This window comes from Oreochromis niloticus, linkage group LG7 (genome assembly GCF_001858045.2).
Source record: "Oreochromis niloticus isolate F11D_XX linkage group LG7, O_niloticus_UMD_NMBU, whole genome shotgun sequence".
Classification (NCBI taxonomy): domain Eukaryota; kingdom Metazoa; phylum Chordata; class Actinopteri; order Cichliformes; family Cichlidae; genus Oreochromis; species Oreochromis niloticus.
Window position 1 is genome coordinate 1,742,113 of NC_031972.2, and position 16,745 is coordinate 1,758,857.

At 51.8% G+C, this 16,745-nt stretch overlaps 1 protein-coding gene across 2 annotated transcripts; it reads right to left on the reverse strand.

Moving 5' to 3' along the window:
* Positions 1 to 770: 770 nt before the first annotated feature.
* On the reverse strand, positions 771 to 16,190 carry LOC112841769 (uncharacterized). Of its 2 annotated transcripts, none has more exons than XM_025908586.1 (4): positions 16,066 to 16,190; positions 6,814 to 7,083; positions 4,981 to 5,090; positions 771 to 1,888 (listed from the first exon to the last, which is right to left on the reverse strand). In XM_025908586.1, exons 1-4 carry the CDS (start codon positions 16,118 to 16,120, stop codon positions 1,385 to 1,387), a joined length of 939 nt encoding a protein of 312 aa, XP_025764371.1. In that variant the 5' UTR covers positions 16,121 to 16,190; the 3' UTR covers positions 771 to 1,384. The 2 variants fall into 2 exon arrangements, with proteins under 2 accessions (XP_025764371.1, XP_025764372.1); XM_025908587.1 differs by lacking the exon at positions 771 to 1,888 and adding an exon at positions 4,330 to 4,601.
* Between the last annotated feature and the right edge of the window lie 555 nt (positions 16,191 to 16,745).

Here is a 16,745-nt window from a genome sequence, read left to right on the forward strand (position 1 = left end):
CTGCTTCCTGTGATGAAACATCTCGCACACATTAACATATTAATTGAGAATTTCCAGCCGCCGTGTTGTTCCGATGGATGGATTCAAAGCAGGCTCCGAGTCAGAGGAGGAATTTAATGAGAGCGATAACGGCTGCGGCGTTTTGGAGAAAAAGCTCTCATCTCACCCCAGGAACCCCCGCCTTATGTAATCTGCCCTCTCATTTAGCACCGCCGCCGCGTGATTGTTCAAGAAATGAAAAAGCCATTTTGGAGCAGGCGGCGCCGTCTGTTGTGTGGTGTGGCCCTCGTTGTCAGAGCCTCGCAGGGGTCACTGGAGGTCAAGAGAATTATGATTACGCTGTAGCCTTGTTCGGCGGGGGGAATGCGGAGCCTGCCGCCAAATGAAGGCGAGCCTGCATGATGATACCTCTGCAGAGGGCGGGAGTCTGTTCAGTCCACGAGGTTCATCTCGACAAGATGGGGTCAGCTTTTCCTCGCCGGCGTGCAAATGTAAACGTGAGAGGCTGAACGAGAGGGCGCGAACACGTGTGATTACTCAGATCTACAACGCAGAGCGGCAAAGGTGAAACAGATTTGATCGCATAAAAAAACCTGAATGAAAATGTAGACGGAGCCTTGCTGAGGCTGAGCTCACCTGACATCACCTGAGGCTGTGCGCCAGCACACCTCCTGTTTCTCCATTCAACCTCATCCTTCAGGTTAAGGTCAACGAACTTCACAGCACCCATTAATAAATGATAAACCCATCAAAAATAAATTAAACACAATAGTTTTTGTGTTACACTTTATTACCACCGTGATAAACATGGATGGGAGAAGGCGGGTCTTCCTGTTTCACTTACGGTTTAGTTTTGGTTCTGTTGACATCACAGTCTGGGTAAAACGTGACGAGAACCTCAGCCACACACCAGACTCCATTCAAAAATTCAAACATGTAACATGTTAACAGCTGAGAGCTGTAGTGTTGTCTGACTCTTACTCAAGGCTTGTTCTGAACAAACCGTGACCACGTGATGTCACCAGTGACATCACTATAAACAAACAGCAAATGTTATGGATGCTTAAAAATCGTCGAGTGACCTGTTAATATGCAGACCCTCCCCTCTGTCCTCATCGTGGAACAAACTGCACTGTAAGAAACTAGTTCTCTGCTTGTGGACACTGGATCTGCATCCTGGATATGCACATGGATATTATATCTGATTCAGTGTGTACCTGCCCACAGAGCTTTCTAATGAGCTCCGCGTTTCTGTGCTCAGTCCATGATGGATAAATAAATAAGTTAATCATGGAAGCATGATTCTTCTTTATGCCTAAAACCACAGAAATCATCTCGGTCCAAAGCAACACATCGGCTCGTAAAAGACGTTGCTGTGAACTATTTATAGCAAATCTTTCCTGTTTTTTGTGCTTTTATTTTGGCGTGCCGTGTTCAGAGTGAGGAGTGATGTCACATAATGTTTCTGTGTTTCTGTGTGCACGGACGCAGATTTGTGTAACACTTCATTACTGTCAGACTCACGAACACGCAGCAGCGCTCGTACAGGTGCAGCTGTCGGGCTGGTGTAAACCAATCCCAACAGCTGCTCGGCATTTCCGGAAACAGAAGTCTGCGTGAAGGCCCCGGCTCTTCGTCTTTCACTCACCCTCCTGAACACGTTGGACTCGCTGGCCAAAGATACCGAGTCGCTCTTCAGAGACAGCAGGTCGCAGCAGGTCACGTCTTCTCTGTCGCTGCCGGAGGTCGGCCTGCTCGCACTCACCGCCGCGAAGGTCACCAGGTCTGAGGGTCCGCCTGCTTTCTGCAGCACTGCTTCTTCGACCGCAGGCCCAGGTTCAGAACATCTCTCAGGCTGGCGGCCTTGAGCCGCCATCTCTGTGTTTCTCTGTGGACCAACAAGCACTCGTTGGATCAGCTGGATCATCAGATGAGTTTACTGATAAACAAAATGTCTGACCACCGCGCTGGCCGAGCCACCCATCGCTGCCCTATCTACGCGGTTCTCCAGGTTTGGAAGCCCGGCGTGTTACAGTCACGCAGGGGCTCGTTTCAGACATTGGGCTATCCGGATGTTCAAGGAAGCTGCGCCTAATTAAAGAGCTCATTTCCTGTCATAGATTTAATGCTCCTGCAGCCAAAGCTCCAAATAAAGTTTACGTGTCGTTGTTTCTGACGTCACACGCAGGTGTTCTTAGATGTCACAGGCTGAAGACACGCCCACTCAGGCTTTAATCGGTGCTGCTGTCAGTGTTCGGCGCCTAAACGCCACGTACCCGGCGAGGAGTGGCAAAGGCAGAATGTCGACTGAGTTATAAACATGTCTCACCAACGAAGAAGAAATCTCAGAGCTACGTGATCGTATGTTTGTGTGGACATGTGATCAGGTTCGTCATGTGATGTGGAAGGAGGCTGATAACACTTTTACCCCACAGTACACAGAGTACCTGTAAAAGTACTGCAGTCTCTGGAACAAAGTGTACTTTAACAATCAGATAAAAAGTATTCGGTGTACATTTAAAATTTCCATCTGAAATATGAAACAGGAACCTTCTCACTAAACAGCGGTAATGATGACATATTAGAAATCTGGGCTTCCAGAAGTTGGCCAATCATCAGAAAGATGCCTTAAAAGGGGAGGAGCTTGTGTCAGTCACAGAATGAGTTGAGTATAAAACAAATAAGGATTATTTTAAGTTGTGAGTCATGCAAAGCTGCTGTAACAGAGTGAAACCATATCCTGCTCTGATGCAGGATGACCTCAGCGTCCTCAGACGAGTCAGCGTGGCGAGAACGGTGTCTGTTTTTAACTTTATTGGCTTCGATTTGATCGGAGTTTCTCATGTTGTGGGGCCAGGACACCCAGACTAAACATGTCCAACCAGACAGGAAGGGCCTAAGCTTTCAAAATAAGAGCAGTCTGACAGCAGCCAGAGGGTGGGCAAGCTGCTTCAGTGAAGTCTGTGATAAACTCTGCACACGTGTTCTCATGGCCTTCCTGCCTTCAGTGATGAAGCTCAAGAAGCTGGGTCCGTTTTAAATTTTAAGGTAGAAATGGATGCACTGCAGGCTCGGGCACACCTGAGATGCATCGGCTCGACTCTTGCTGCATAATAACTCCGTCAGCAGCGGCCTGCGGGGCGTCGTTCCCCACGTGCTTGCTCGCTCCGCGGTTTGGCTGTAATTCCATTTGTTGCGTCGTCCTCAGTCGGAGTTCCCCTTTGTGACAGATCGGATCTGATTTAAACGTAAATCGGCGATCTCTCCAATAATCTGCGTTTCTTTATTTCTCTGCAGACGTGGTGAAGGCGAACGCTCGCAGAGGGTGGAGGGTTAACCCCCCCGTTCCAGGCGCCGCGTGGAACGAATCCCCCAGTGAACGCTCAGGCCTGTAAATTGTTTATCAGACACTAATGCAGGAGCCTAATCCTATTTGCATTCATATTAGTTCCCCGTATCTGAGGGAATGACTTATTTCAATCCTTCGGAGGGTAAATAACTTTATGCATGATATCAGTATCGTCATAATTCACATCAGTAAAGTCAATTTGCTTTAAGTGGTCCTCCGCTGTGAGCTGCAGAGCTTCAGAGGAAACTTATTTGGAGGCGCTTCAGGTCAGTGAGCGCGCTCACACGAGGGTGGGTAATGCAAACCTCTCAGAGGAGTGCCCACCCTCCCCCTGCAGGTCCAAGTATCTCCTGCCTCCATTTCCTGTTTCCTGTGGCCAGCAGACTTATTTTAGACTCATTTTCAAGTTTTTACGTTCTTTCTTGATTTGTGACATAATCAAGAGTCTGTACAGAGATGTACCCAAAAACATGGAAAAGAAAAAAAAGGATGAAAAAACAAACCAGGTAACGATCAGGAAGACAGGACACAGGTGGAGACGATGTGGGCGGGGCAGAAAAATCACAAAAACGGGAAGTAAAACACGGTGAAAAATAAGCCTAAAACAGGAAATGACGCTAACGCTGTGTCCACGCTGACAGCGATTCGTTCGTTACTTAGAAGCTGAGAGCTGGTTGGACGTTCCAGGCTCCGGTTGCCTAGGTGACCATCTAATATATTTATTACCAGGTTATTATTATCATTATTATCAGTCAAAGGTACTCTTCACTCTCATTGGTAGTCGCTTCAGTCGCCTGGAAGCAGCTAGCACTAGCATGTTCTTCACTTCCTGTGGTCTCTGGTTGCACGTGTATACAGAGCCACTGACAACCAGCTGGCAACCTCTGGTTGCTAAGGAAAACAAGTCCCCAGCTGGTTGCTGAGTGGTTGCCGAGTAAAATGAAGAAAACCTTGTGAAATTTGTATGGAAGATGCTGACTGGTCTGCACACGCTCGTCAGCTGCTCTCTGAGCGTGTGCGGCCTGTCATTGCATGCTGCCGCATTTATTTACTGATGTGACTGACTTGATGCATGAGACGGGACGAGATGTGACGGCCTGCAGACATTCGGATGCTTCTCGGTGTCTCGTATCAGGAGGGGTAACGACCTTCACTGATAAAATACTGATTATCATTCGCGTGTGGAAAACGACACGAGTGGAGTCGCTGACGATGGTGGCGGGGAACAGGAAGAAGAGAGGTCTGTCAGGATCTGAAAAGCAGGACGTTTGAGATAAAAGACAGCACAATGAAAATACGAATATTTAAAATAGTTCACGGCGAACAAACACATTACTGAAAACTCGCCTAAAATCCACAGCGTGACGAGCGGCGACACGGCGCATAATTACCGCTCTAAACCCACAAACTCGGCATACGGGAACATGAAAATGAGGAAAAGTGGTTTTGAAGACGCAGAAAAACGTGTCAGGCTGATGAAGAGAGGCTGTCAGGAGGGCCGGGCTTTGAACTTGATCAGAGGCGCCGTTTACAGAAAGAACAAAGCAGCAAATGTGGAGAAGAAGAGCAACCTGCGAGCGCTGCCAACAAAGATGAAACCATGAATAAAGATGAGCCGTCTCTGGACTCACCTGCTCTGTCTCAGTGACGACCGGCGACGGCATGCTACCGCCTGACTCCCCGGCTTCGTCCTGATTGGCTGTCCCCATCGTTAGGTTGGAGTCCGGGTCTGGAGGCAAAGCTGCATGTAAACAGATGGAGGTCAAACGTGAAGACAAGCCCACACCTTTATCTGATTGTTGTGTGTTTTTCTAAAAGGTTCTTATTTTTACATCGAGACGTTATTTACTCATCAGCAGAAACTCCGGAGGTGAAATCTACGAAGGAACGTCAGCATCAACGTTCAGAAAAACAACGTTACTGATCGTTACTGAGAGCAAAGTTGAAATTTTGAGATTACAGACGCCTCGTGTAGACGAGTCAGTGAGACAAAGTGATCGTCCGTCCTGTGATACAACAGCCGTCTTCTTACTGCTCCATGCCGTGACCATCGATGACCTCACGTCTGTCCAGATGTTTCTGCCAGCTTTTCCACGTTTGTGTTTTTCCTGCTGACCACACGTTCAGCGTCACCGCATCGCCGCCCCGTGTTTATGAGCTGAAGGGCTTAAAGTACGACCTTCACGAGCCGCGGCAGTTCGTGCTGAAACTTCAGCTTTTATTTCAACTTTATTCTCAAAATAAAGTAAAAAATAAAATTCTTTAATCCGGCTAGTCCTCCGTCCTAGGAGTTCAAGTTGGGAAGATCCAAAAATGACATGCATGTACGTGTGTGTGTGTGCGTGTGTGTGTGTGTGTGTGCATGTGTGTGCGTGTACGTGTGTCTGTGTGTGTGCGTGTGTGCGTGTGTGTGTGTGTGTGTGTGTGTGCGTGTGTGTGTGTGTACGTGTATGTGTGTCTGTGTGTGTGTGCGTGCGTGTGTCTGTGTCTGTGTGTGTGTGTACACATGTGTGTATACGTGTCTGTCTGTGTGTGTGTGTGTGTGTGTCTGTCTGTCTGCTGGGTGCTAAAGGGTTAAAGGGCATTTCCTGTGCTGCTATCTTAAACAGGATCTATTAGCTGCTCTCACATGTGCGGAGAGGTGGAGGTGTGATCACACCTCCATCACTTCCTGTTGTGGTGCGTTGGTGCACTCTGACTGCTGCAGCCTCTCAGGTTCTCATGTTCCTGTGACAGAGGGAAGAAACCACAGAGGGAAGCTCTGCCTCCAAACAGACCAGCAGCTTCATCGGGAGCAGCGGGAGCGACGCAGGCCAAGCGGCCGCAGCGTGTTCCCAGTAATCTGTCGGCCCTGGTCACGGCGTGAGGCAGCGGCACAGAGGCGAGCTGCTGGCTGCAGGGTGACGATGCCAACCACAAACCACAGTCCTCTGTTTGTTTACCCTGCGTTTCCTTTCTCAGGCTCAGTCCTGGCGCAGCTAAGCGCGCATCACAAACACGCTGCAGAGCCACCATTTTACAGCTGTCCCACACTCCTGAGGCTGGCAAACGTTTTCCAGAGTGACACAAAGTCCCAGGTAGCCTCTGCACCGTCATATTACGGCGCCAGCTCTGCTGCATTTACGTCAGATGGTCGCCGCCGCGATCAGCTCCTCTCAGAGGAGCGCTGGGTTTCCTCCTAGCTTCAGCGATAGCTTCTCCTCCGTTTACTCCGCCTTCAGTCGTGCTCCTCGCGCTGTAACGATGCCCGCTGACGCCACGGTTCCCTCAAAGAAGGAGCGTTTAAACGAGCCACCAGTACACCTCCACCTGGCTGCTGCTCAGCCTGCTCTGTCTGCTGACAGGTGTGCTTTGGCATCGCGTCAGGTGGTCACATGATGACCAGAGTTCACTCAGAACCTGAACCGGGTTTTAACTGACGCTTCTGTCCAGCTATCCTCACACAACAGCTCGTGACCTCTCACCTCTGTCCTCCTTCTGCTCCTGGCCTCCCGCCTCTTGGTCATCAGCTGCTGGACCCTGCTTTACTTCCTGGACCTCCAGCTGGTCCTGAGGTGGATCTGGATCATGTGCCTCCTGCTCGTCGTCCTCTGGAAGGTGACCTGGGTCTGTGCTCCAGCAGAGAGCTGCTTCATTGGGACTCTGGTGGACTCTTGGGTTCTCAGCTGGAGCTTCTGGCATTGAGGGACGAGGCTCGCCGTCCTGAAGCGGCTGCATCGTGTTTGTAGTTTTACCTGAAAGAAGACGTGAAACACCTGATTACACTTTCTGAGCAGCACATGTTTCTTAAAGAGAACCAGCTCACATCACGTAGTCCTGGCTTCAGACGCCGTTTCCAATCACGCCCAAGATCCTGATCAGATTATGACAAATGCACGTGTCTGCATGTTTTACCTGTTTGACTGACAGCTCATGGAGAGCGTTTCACATACAAACATCATGTGTCTGATATTTGTCTGCCTCTTCAAATCAAATCAAATCACTTTTATTGTCACGTCACATGTGCAGGTACACTGGTACAGTACATGCGAGTGAAATTCTTGTGTGCGAGCTTCACAAGCAACAGAGTTGTGCAAAAATACAATAACGTAAAACAAGCAAAATATAAAAATGGCTAATCTAAAAAGTAATAAATATATGTACAATATATAAAGGTATATACATTACTGAATGTGTATACTAAATATGTTTTTCTACATGTGTGTGTGTGAGTGTGTATATAGTGTGTATATACATGTTTTACAAATGAAATAAAGTAAACAATAAAATAAGATATATAAAATATACAGAGGTTGGTAGTCGGACATGTGCAAAACAGTGGCATTAATGTACAGTGTGGAGTGCATAATGTTGAAGTTCCAGTAGTGAGGGTGAGGTGTCTATGACGTGTTCAGCAGTCTGATGGCCTGATGGAAAAAGCTGTCTCTCAGTCTGCTGGTACGGGACCGGATGCTGCAGAACCTCCTTCCTGATGGAAGTAGTCTGAACAGTTTATGGCTGGGGTGACTGGAGTCCTTGATGATCCTCCCTGCTTTCCTCAGGCACCGCTTCCTGTAGATGTCTTGGAGGGAGGGAAGCTCACCTCCAGTTATCCGTTCAGCACACCGCACTACTCTCTGGAGAGCTTTGCGGTTGTAAGCGGTGCTGTTGCCGTACCAGGTGGTGATGCATCCAGTGAGGATGCTCTCAATGGCACAGCGATAGAAGGTCCTGAGGATGCGGGGGCTCATGCCGAATCTTTTCAGTCTCCTGAGAAAGAAGAGGCGCTGCTGCGCCTTCTTCACTGTTTTGTTTATGTGTACTGACCACGTAAGATCCTCAGCCAGATGTACACCAAGGAAGCGGAAGCTGCTCACTCTCTCCACAGCAGCGCCGTTGATGGTGATGGGGGTGTGTACTCCTCTGCACCTCCGGAAGTCCACTATCAACTCCTTTGTCTTTGTGACGTTGAGGGTGAGATGGTTGTCTTGACACCAGTGGGTCAGGGCGCTGACCTCCTCCCTGTAGGCCGTCTCATCACCGTTGGTGATAAGACCCACCACTGTAGTGTCGTCCGCAAACTTCACAATGATGTTGGAGTTTCTAGTGGCCGTGCAGTCGTAGGTGTAGAGTGAGTACAGGAGAGGGCTCAGTACACACCCCTGTGGAGCACCAGTGTTCAGTGTGATGGGGGATGAGGTGGTGCTGCCCAGTCTGACCACTTGGCGTCTGTCAGACAGGAAGCTAAGGATCCAGCTGCAGAGGGAGCTGCTCAGTCCTAGATCCTGCAGTTTCCTGTCCAGCTTCGAGGGAACGATGGTGTTGAATGCTGAGCTGTAATCTACAAACAGCATTCTCACATACGTGTCTCTCTTCTCCAGGTGTGACAGGGCAGCATGGAGTGTCAGGGCTATGGCATCATCAGTGGACCTGTTGTGGCGGTATGCGAACTGTAGGGGGTCCAGTGAGTCGGGTAGTGCGGAGCAGATGAAGTCCCTGACCAGCTTCTCGAAGCATTTGCTCACGATGGGGGTCAGGGCTACGGGTCGCCAGTCGTTCAATGAGGAGATGGTGGAGGATTTGGGTACAGGGACGATGGTGGCCATTTTGAAGCAGGCTGGGACTACAGACAGAGAGAGGGAAAGGTTGAAGATGTGTGTAAACACTCCAGCCAGCTGAGCCGCGCATGACTTGAGGACGCAGCCGGGAATCCCGTCCGGACCAGTAGCTTTGCGTGCGTTCACTCTCCTGAAGCACTTCCGCACATCCTCCTCAGACACAGTGTGCGCACTGATGTCATCCGCGGTGCGCACACTGTCCGGTCTCATGGTGTTCGCTGTGTCGAATCTAGCGTAGAATACGTTTAGATCCTCACACAGAGAGGCCGTGGTCTGCGGTGTGCTGGTTTTCTCTTATTTACTGCATGGTGACGTTCACACATCACAGATGGACGTCGTCCTCGTGCTGTGTATTTTCTCGTGTTTGAGAATGTTTTGCTGGTTTTGTGTTGATGTGATCAGAGAAATGATACAAAATCATTCGTCCAACAGAGGCTCCAGCAGACAGCGAGGGAAGATCTCCAAGATCAGCATAAATTTCACCTTTCTTTTTTTTTCCAACCAAGACTAGAAGTCCAGAGACAACGGTCAGCTGCAGGTTCTTCGCTGGGTAACATCAGCGTGCTATGAACCTCAGAGGGGGAAGCGAGGACCAGGGGAACTCTACGAGGCCAAGAAAATGAACAAAGGCAAACAGAAACCTACAGGGGGAACCTTCAAAATAAAACAGGAAGTTGACTGAACGAGAGGCCGTGTGTGTGATTCATGGAGGCAGGAGTTGGAATGTAAAGCTTCAGTGTCACAGAGCGACTGAAACCGGCACCTCAGACAAACCAAGGGCTCACTTTGAGTCGTTATAATGCAAACTGAAAACCATCCCTCAGATCAACTGAGAGAATTTCAGCGCTCATAAAGCCTGCACATTCAGAATCAGCCAAAAAAAAACCCACCAACGCGGCGTCTCCCACAGAGCTGATGTTAAACTGCACGAAGAAGCAGGAACCCATCCTCACATCAGAAAACAAACATGGCCAACGACACAGTAAAGGATGAGGTGAGAGAGGAAGAGCAGGAGGAGTCAGGAATGGATGCCTCCCGTTGGTGTCCTGGGCTCTTCGGGCTGGAGAGATTTTATATCTCATCTGGCCTGCGAACGCCTCGGGACCAGGCCAGGAACTGGCAGGAACTGCGAAGTGTGGCTGGAGTAACTGTTCGGCCTTCTGCCTCCACAGCCTGACTCTGGGGAGCAGCAGGTAATGGGTGGATGAGACAGGTGTAGTTTAGCCCATACAGTCAGCAGTTCCACCTGTATGACCTCTCTGATGCTGAATGATGAGACGTAAGGTCATCACAATACAAACCGCCCCCCCCCCCCCCCCCGCCCCCCCGCAGGTGTTCCTCTCACACCTGTCCCTCCTCACACCTGTCCCCCTCACACCTGTCCCCTCTCGCACCTGTCCTCTCTCACACCTGTCCTCTCTCACACCTGTACCCTTCACACCTGTCCTCCCTCACACCTGTCCTCTCTCACACCTGTCCCCTCTCACACCTGTCCTCCCTCACACCTGTCCCCTCTCACACCTGTCTGCCTCACACCTGTCCTCTCTCAAACCTGTCCTCTCTCACACCTGTCCTCTCTCACACCTGTACCCCACACACCTGTCCTCCCTCACACCTGTCCTCTCTCACACCTTTCCCCTCTCACACCTGTCCGCCTCACACCTGTCCTCTCTCACACCTGTCCTCTCTCAAACCTGTCCTCTCTCACATCTGTCCTCTCCTCACACATGTCCCCCTCACACCTGTCCTCTCTCACACCTGTCCCCTCTCACACCTGCTCCCCCTCAAACCTGTCCCCTCTCACACCTGTCCCCCCTCACACCTGTCACCTCTCACACCTGTCCTCCCTCACACCTGTCGCCTCACACCTGTCCCCTCTCACATCTGTCCCCTCTCAGACCTCTCCTCTCACATCTGTGTCCTCTCACACCTGTCCTCTCTCACAACTGTCCCCTCTCACACCTGTCACCTCTCACACCTGTCCTCTCTCACACCTGTCCCCCCCTCACACCTGTCCCCCTCACAACTGTCATCCCTCACACCTGTCCTCTCTCAAACCTGTCCTCTCTCACACCTGTCTTCTCTCACACCTGTCCTCTCTCCCACCTGTCCTCTCTCACACCTGTCCTCTCTCCCACCTGTCCTCTCTCACACCTGTCCTCTCTCACACCAGTCCCCTCTCGCACCTGTCCCCTCTCACACCTGTCCTCTCTCACACCTGTCCTCTCTCACACCTGTACCCGTCACACCTGTCCTCCGTCACACCTGTCCTCTCTCACACCTGTCCTCTCTCCCACCTGTCCCCTCTCACACCAGTCCCCCCTCACACCTGTCCCCTCTCACACCTGTCCCCTCTCACACCTGTCCTCCCTCACACCTGTCCTCTCTCACACCTGTCCGCCTCACACCTGTCCTCTCTCACACCTGTCCTCTCTCAAACCTGTCCTCTCTCACACCTGTACCCCTCACACCTGTCCTCTCTCACACCTGTCCCCCCCTCACACCTGTCCTCTCACATCTGTGTCCTCTCATACCTGTCCGCTCTCAAACCTGTCCTCCCTCACACCTGTCCTCTCTCCCACCTGTCCCCTCTCAGACCAGTCCCCCCCACACCTGTCCCCTCTCACACCTGTCACCTCTCACACCTGTCCCCCCTCGAACCTGTCACCTCTCACACCTGTCCTCCCTCACACCTGTCGCCTCACACCTGTCCCCTCTCACATCTGTCCCCTCTCAGACCTCTCCTCTCACATCTGTGTCCTCTCACACCTGCCCCCTCTCACACCTGTCCCCCCTCACACCTGTCCCCTCTCACACCTGTCACCTCTCACACCTGTCCTCTCTCACACCTGTCCCCCCCTCACACCTGTCCTCTCACATCTGTGTCCTCTCATACCTGTCCGCTCTCAAACCTGTCCTCCCTCACACCTGTCCTCTCTCCCACCTGTCCCCTCTCACACCAGTCCCCCCTCACACCTGTCCCCTCTCACACATGTCCCCTCTCACACCTGTCCTCCCTCACACCTGTCCTCTCTCAAACCTGTCCTCTCTCACACCTGTCCTCTCTCCCACCTGTCCTCTCTCCCACCTGTCCGCTCTCACACCAGTCCCCCCTCACACCTGTCCCCTCTCGCACCTGTCCCCTCTCGCACCTGTCCTCTCTCACACCTGTCCTCTCTCACACCTGTACCCTTCACACCTGTCCTCCCTCACACCTGTCCTCTCTCACACCTGTCCCCTCTCACACCTGTCCTCCCTCACACCTGTCCCCTCTCACACCTGTCTGCCTCACACCTGTCCTCTCTCAAACCTGTCCTCTCTCACACCTGTCCTCTCTCACACCTGTACCCCACACACCTGTCCTCCCTCACACCTGTCCTCTCTCACACCTTTCCCCTCTCACACCTGTCCGCCTCACACCTGTCCTCTCTCAAACCTGTCCTCTCTCACATCTGTCCTCTCCTCACACATGTCCCCCTCACACCTGTCCTCTCTCACACCTGTCCCCTCTCACACCTGCTCCCCCTCAAACCTGTCCCCTCTCACACCTGTCCCCCTCACACCTGTCACCTCTCACACCTGTCCTCCCTCACACCTGTCGCCTCACACCTGTCCCTCTCACATCTGTCCCCTCTCAGACCTCTCCTCTCACATCTGTGTCCTCTCACACCTGTCCACTCTCACACCTGTCCTCTCTCACACCTGTCCCCTCTCACACCTGTCACCTCTCACACCTGTCCTCTCTCACACCTGTCCCCCCCTCACACCTGTCCCCCTCACAACTGTCCTCCCTCACACCTGTCCTCTCTCACACCTGTCCTCTCTCAAACCTGTCCTCTCTCACACCTGTCTTCTCTCACACCTGTCCTCTCTCCCACCTGTCCTCTCTCACACCTGTCCTCTCTCCCACCTGTCCTCTCTCACACCTGTCCTCTCTCACACCAGTCCCCTCTCGCACCTGTCCCTCTCACACCTGTCCTCTCTCACACCTGTCCTCTCTCACACCTGTACCCGTCACACCTGTCCTCCGTCACACCTGTCCTCTCTCACACCTGTCCCCTCTCACACCTGTCCTCCCTCACACCTGTCCTCTCTCACACCTTTCCCCTCTCACACCTGTCCGCCTCACACCTGTCCTCTCTCACACCTGTCCTCTCTCAAACCTGTCCTCTCTCACATCTGTCCTCTCCTCACACATGTCCCCCTCACACCTGTCCTCTCTCACACCTGTCCCCTCTCACACCTGCTCCCCCTCAAACCTGTCCCCTCTCACACCTGTCCCCCCTCACACCTGTCACCTCTCACACCTGTCCTCCCTCACACCTGTCGCCTCACACCTGTCCCCTCTCACATCTGTCCCCTCTCAGACCTCTCCTCTCACATCTGTGTCCTCTCACACCTGTCCTCTCTCACAACTGTCCCCTCTCACACCTGTCACCTCTCACACCTGTCCTCTCTCACACCTGTCCCCCCCTCACACCTGTCCCCCTCACAACTGTCCTCCCTCACACCTGTCCTCTCTCAAACCTGTCCTCTCTCACACCTGTCTTCTCTCACACCTGTCCTCTCTCCCACCTGTCCTCTCTCACACCTGTCCTCTCTCCCACCTGTCCTCTCTCACACCTGTCCTCTCTCACACCAGTCCCCTCTCGCACCTGTCCCCTCTCACACCTGTCCTCTCTCACACCTGTCCTCTCTCACACCTGTACCCGTCACACCTGTCCTCCGTCACACCTGTCCTCTCTCACACCTGTCCTCTCTCCCACCTGTCCCCTCTCACACCAGTCCCCCCTCACACCTGTCCCCTCTCACACCTGTCCCCTCTCACACCTGTCCTCCCTCACACCTGTCCTCTCTCACACCTGTCCGCCTCACACCTGTCCTCTCTCACACCTGTCCTCTCTCAAACCTGTCCTCTCTCACACCTGTACCCCTCACACCTGTCCTCTCTCACACCTGTCCCCCCCTCACACCTGTCCTCTCACATCTGTGTCCTCTCATACCTGTCCGCTCTCAAACCTGTCCTCCCTCACACCTGTCCTCTCTCCCACCTGTCCCCTCTCACACCAGTCCCCCCACACCTGTCCCCTCTCACACCTGTCACCTCTCACACCTGTCCCCCCTCGAACCTGTCCTCTCTCACACCTGTCCTCCCTCACACCTGTCCTCTCTCACACCTGTCCCCCCTCACACCTTTCCCCTCTCACTCCTGTCCTCCCTCACACCTGTCACCTCTCACACCTGTCCCCCCTCACACCTGTCACCTCTCACACCTGTCCCCCCTCACACCTGTCGCCTCACACCTGTCCCCTCTCACACCTGTCCCCCTCACACCTGTCCTCTCACATCTGTGTCCTCTCATACCTCCCCCCTCACACCTGTCACCTCACACCTGTCCCCTCTCACACACCTGTCCTCTCACACTTGTCCACTCACACACCTGTCCCCTCACACCTGTCCTCTCACACACCTGTCCTCTCTCACACCTGTCCTCTCTCACACCTGTCCTCTCTCACACCTGTCCTCTCTCACACCTGTCCCCTCTCACACCTGGTTTGTAGAGGTTTTCTTTAATGCAAACAGCTTCGGTCTGAGGACGGAGATCCAGCACCTCGTTTCTTGCGGTGAGAGGATCAGATCTGAGTGCAGACTGATTTCCTGCCGATGGACTCGCCGCTGCTCTCCTAAATTCTGCCTCTCATCTGATTACAGCACTCATTGATCAGCGTGTAAACAACCATTGAATGAGGATGTGCGCCGGTTTGATGTAACCGTCTCCTCTCTTAAGCACTGCATGCTGAAATCCCACGGGTGCTAATTATGTGTGCGCACAGATTATAAGGATTGCATTTCATACTTGAATAATAACTACTAAAAACGAGTGTTTTCCAATTAATTAAACACACAGTCTTTAAGTAACCTCTGGACATCTGCCCCACGGGCTGAGCTCATTCAGGAGCTGCTGGAGGAAACAAACGAGCGCTGCTTTCATGTGAAAATCTGCACAAAAGAGTCGTGCCACTGAGAATACGGAGGGAGCGCCGCCGCCACGCTCCCCTCAGTGTTCGACTTTGTTCGTGCAAATTGTGAACATAACTTTTTGATATGATAAAACAGCAGAACAGTGTCATTCCAGGGGCGGGCCTGCTGGGGGGCTCGCCGTGGAGATGGTGAAAGAGCTTTTCCAAGTCATTACTCCATCCAGCAGGAGGCCCTCGGTGGGCTCGCCCTCCTGAACATCATCAGCACCCAAGAGGAGGCGGAGGAGGAGAGGCACGCTCACCTCAGTCGGTGCAGAGGGCTTTAATGAAAGATGCTTAAAAAAGCATGAAAACATCTCTGTTAAACTGCTCAGCCTCTGCAGAGGAGCAGCCCCTCAGTGCAGCCGGAGAGAGGCTGCTCACTTTCCCCAGGATTCACTGCAGCAAATCAATATTCGTTTAGCATCGCATCATCGCAGACTCAAATCGAGCCGTCTCACGCAGACCATCACCTAAAGCAGGAGGAGGGATTAAAAACATCTCAGACTAAAGCCAGGCCTGACTTAATAAGATGAAAATGGAGTCTAGACTAAACTTTATCTATGAAACGAAGGCTGAGGTGACTCTGCCTAACATTTCAGATCCTGCACTACGCTGACATCCATCAGTCACATGATCAAAAACATGACACGGGAATATCGAAGAGTTAGAGGCAGAAAAACATGCAGCGTGAGGATCTGAGCTGGATCAGACTGTATACAAAAGATGGAAGGAGCCCCTGTAACATCATTTCGAAGTCTGGATTTTGAAACCGTAACATTCGTGTTTCATAACCTCCATCTTCACTTTACCAAAGTTCAAACTAAATAAAGCTGCAGTTCCTGTGACGTCCAGCAGAGGCAGCAGTGAGTCCATCCCCATAGGCTCCATGTTAAATAAACACGTTTACATCCTGATACACAAACCGTTTGGTCTCTTTAGCTAATTTAGAGTTTGTGATGTTAGTGGCCTGTTCGATTTAATTCAATTCTATTCAATTTTATTTATATAGCGCCAAATCACAACAGCAGTCGCCTGTGGAGCGTTGGGATCAACAGCAGTTAATGAGCCGAGCTTGGCCTCCTCGCTCTGCTCCTACCTGCAAACGTGGAAATCCATGCAGCCTCGTCCTGAAAGTCCGTGGACGCGGCCATTACAGGTGGACTTCAGCTGGTTTCACCGAAAAGCAGCGACCGGACTTCCACTGAGGCGGGAAGTGTTCGCCTTGCTGCTGCTCTGCTAATTATAGTCCCCACTAATCAGATTAGGCAGAGGCGGTGTGGGCTCAGATCCTCAAAGTTCACTGAGCTGCTCTCAGGACACTCAGCATCAGCCACAGGTGTCCACGCTCTCCCATACGCACACGCCTGGTTTGATGTTTCAGAGGATTGTACTGCAGTGAGAGTACTTCCTCCGCCTCTCACGGCATCTGTCCTGCTCACACCGTCACCTGTTACACATCAGTGGAATCCGGAACACCTGAAGTGACATCACGTCCTGAACGCTTCTTAAGTCACACAATTATAACGGATGACATTTCTACAGGAAGTAATCGATTAAACTGAAAATGAATGAAGAAATGTAACTTTTGTGATACACTCAAAACCCGCCCCTCTGATGATTTTTCCTCTGTGTAGAAGTTAAAGTTGTTCCTACTGACCCCCTGTGGCTGTTAATTGTGATGTAGCGTCTGAGACATCATCTACTGAAGTTTCGAAACCTCAACATGAGCGTTTTTGTTTTAAAACCAGAGCTGTCAAACTGCACACTCATTGGCTA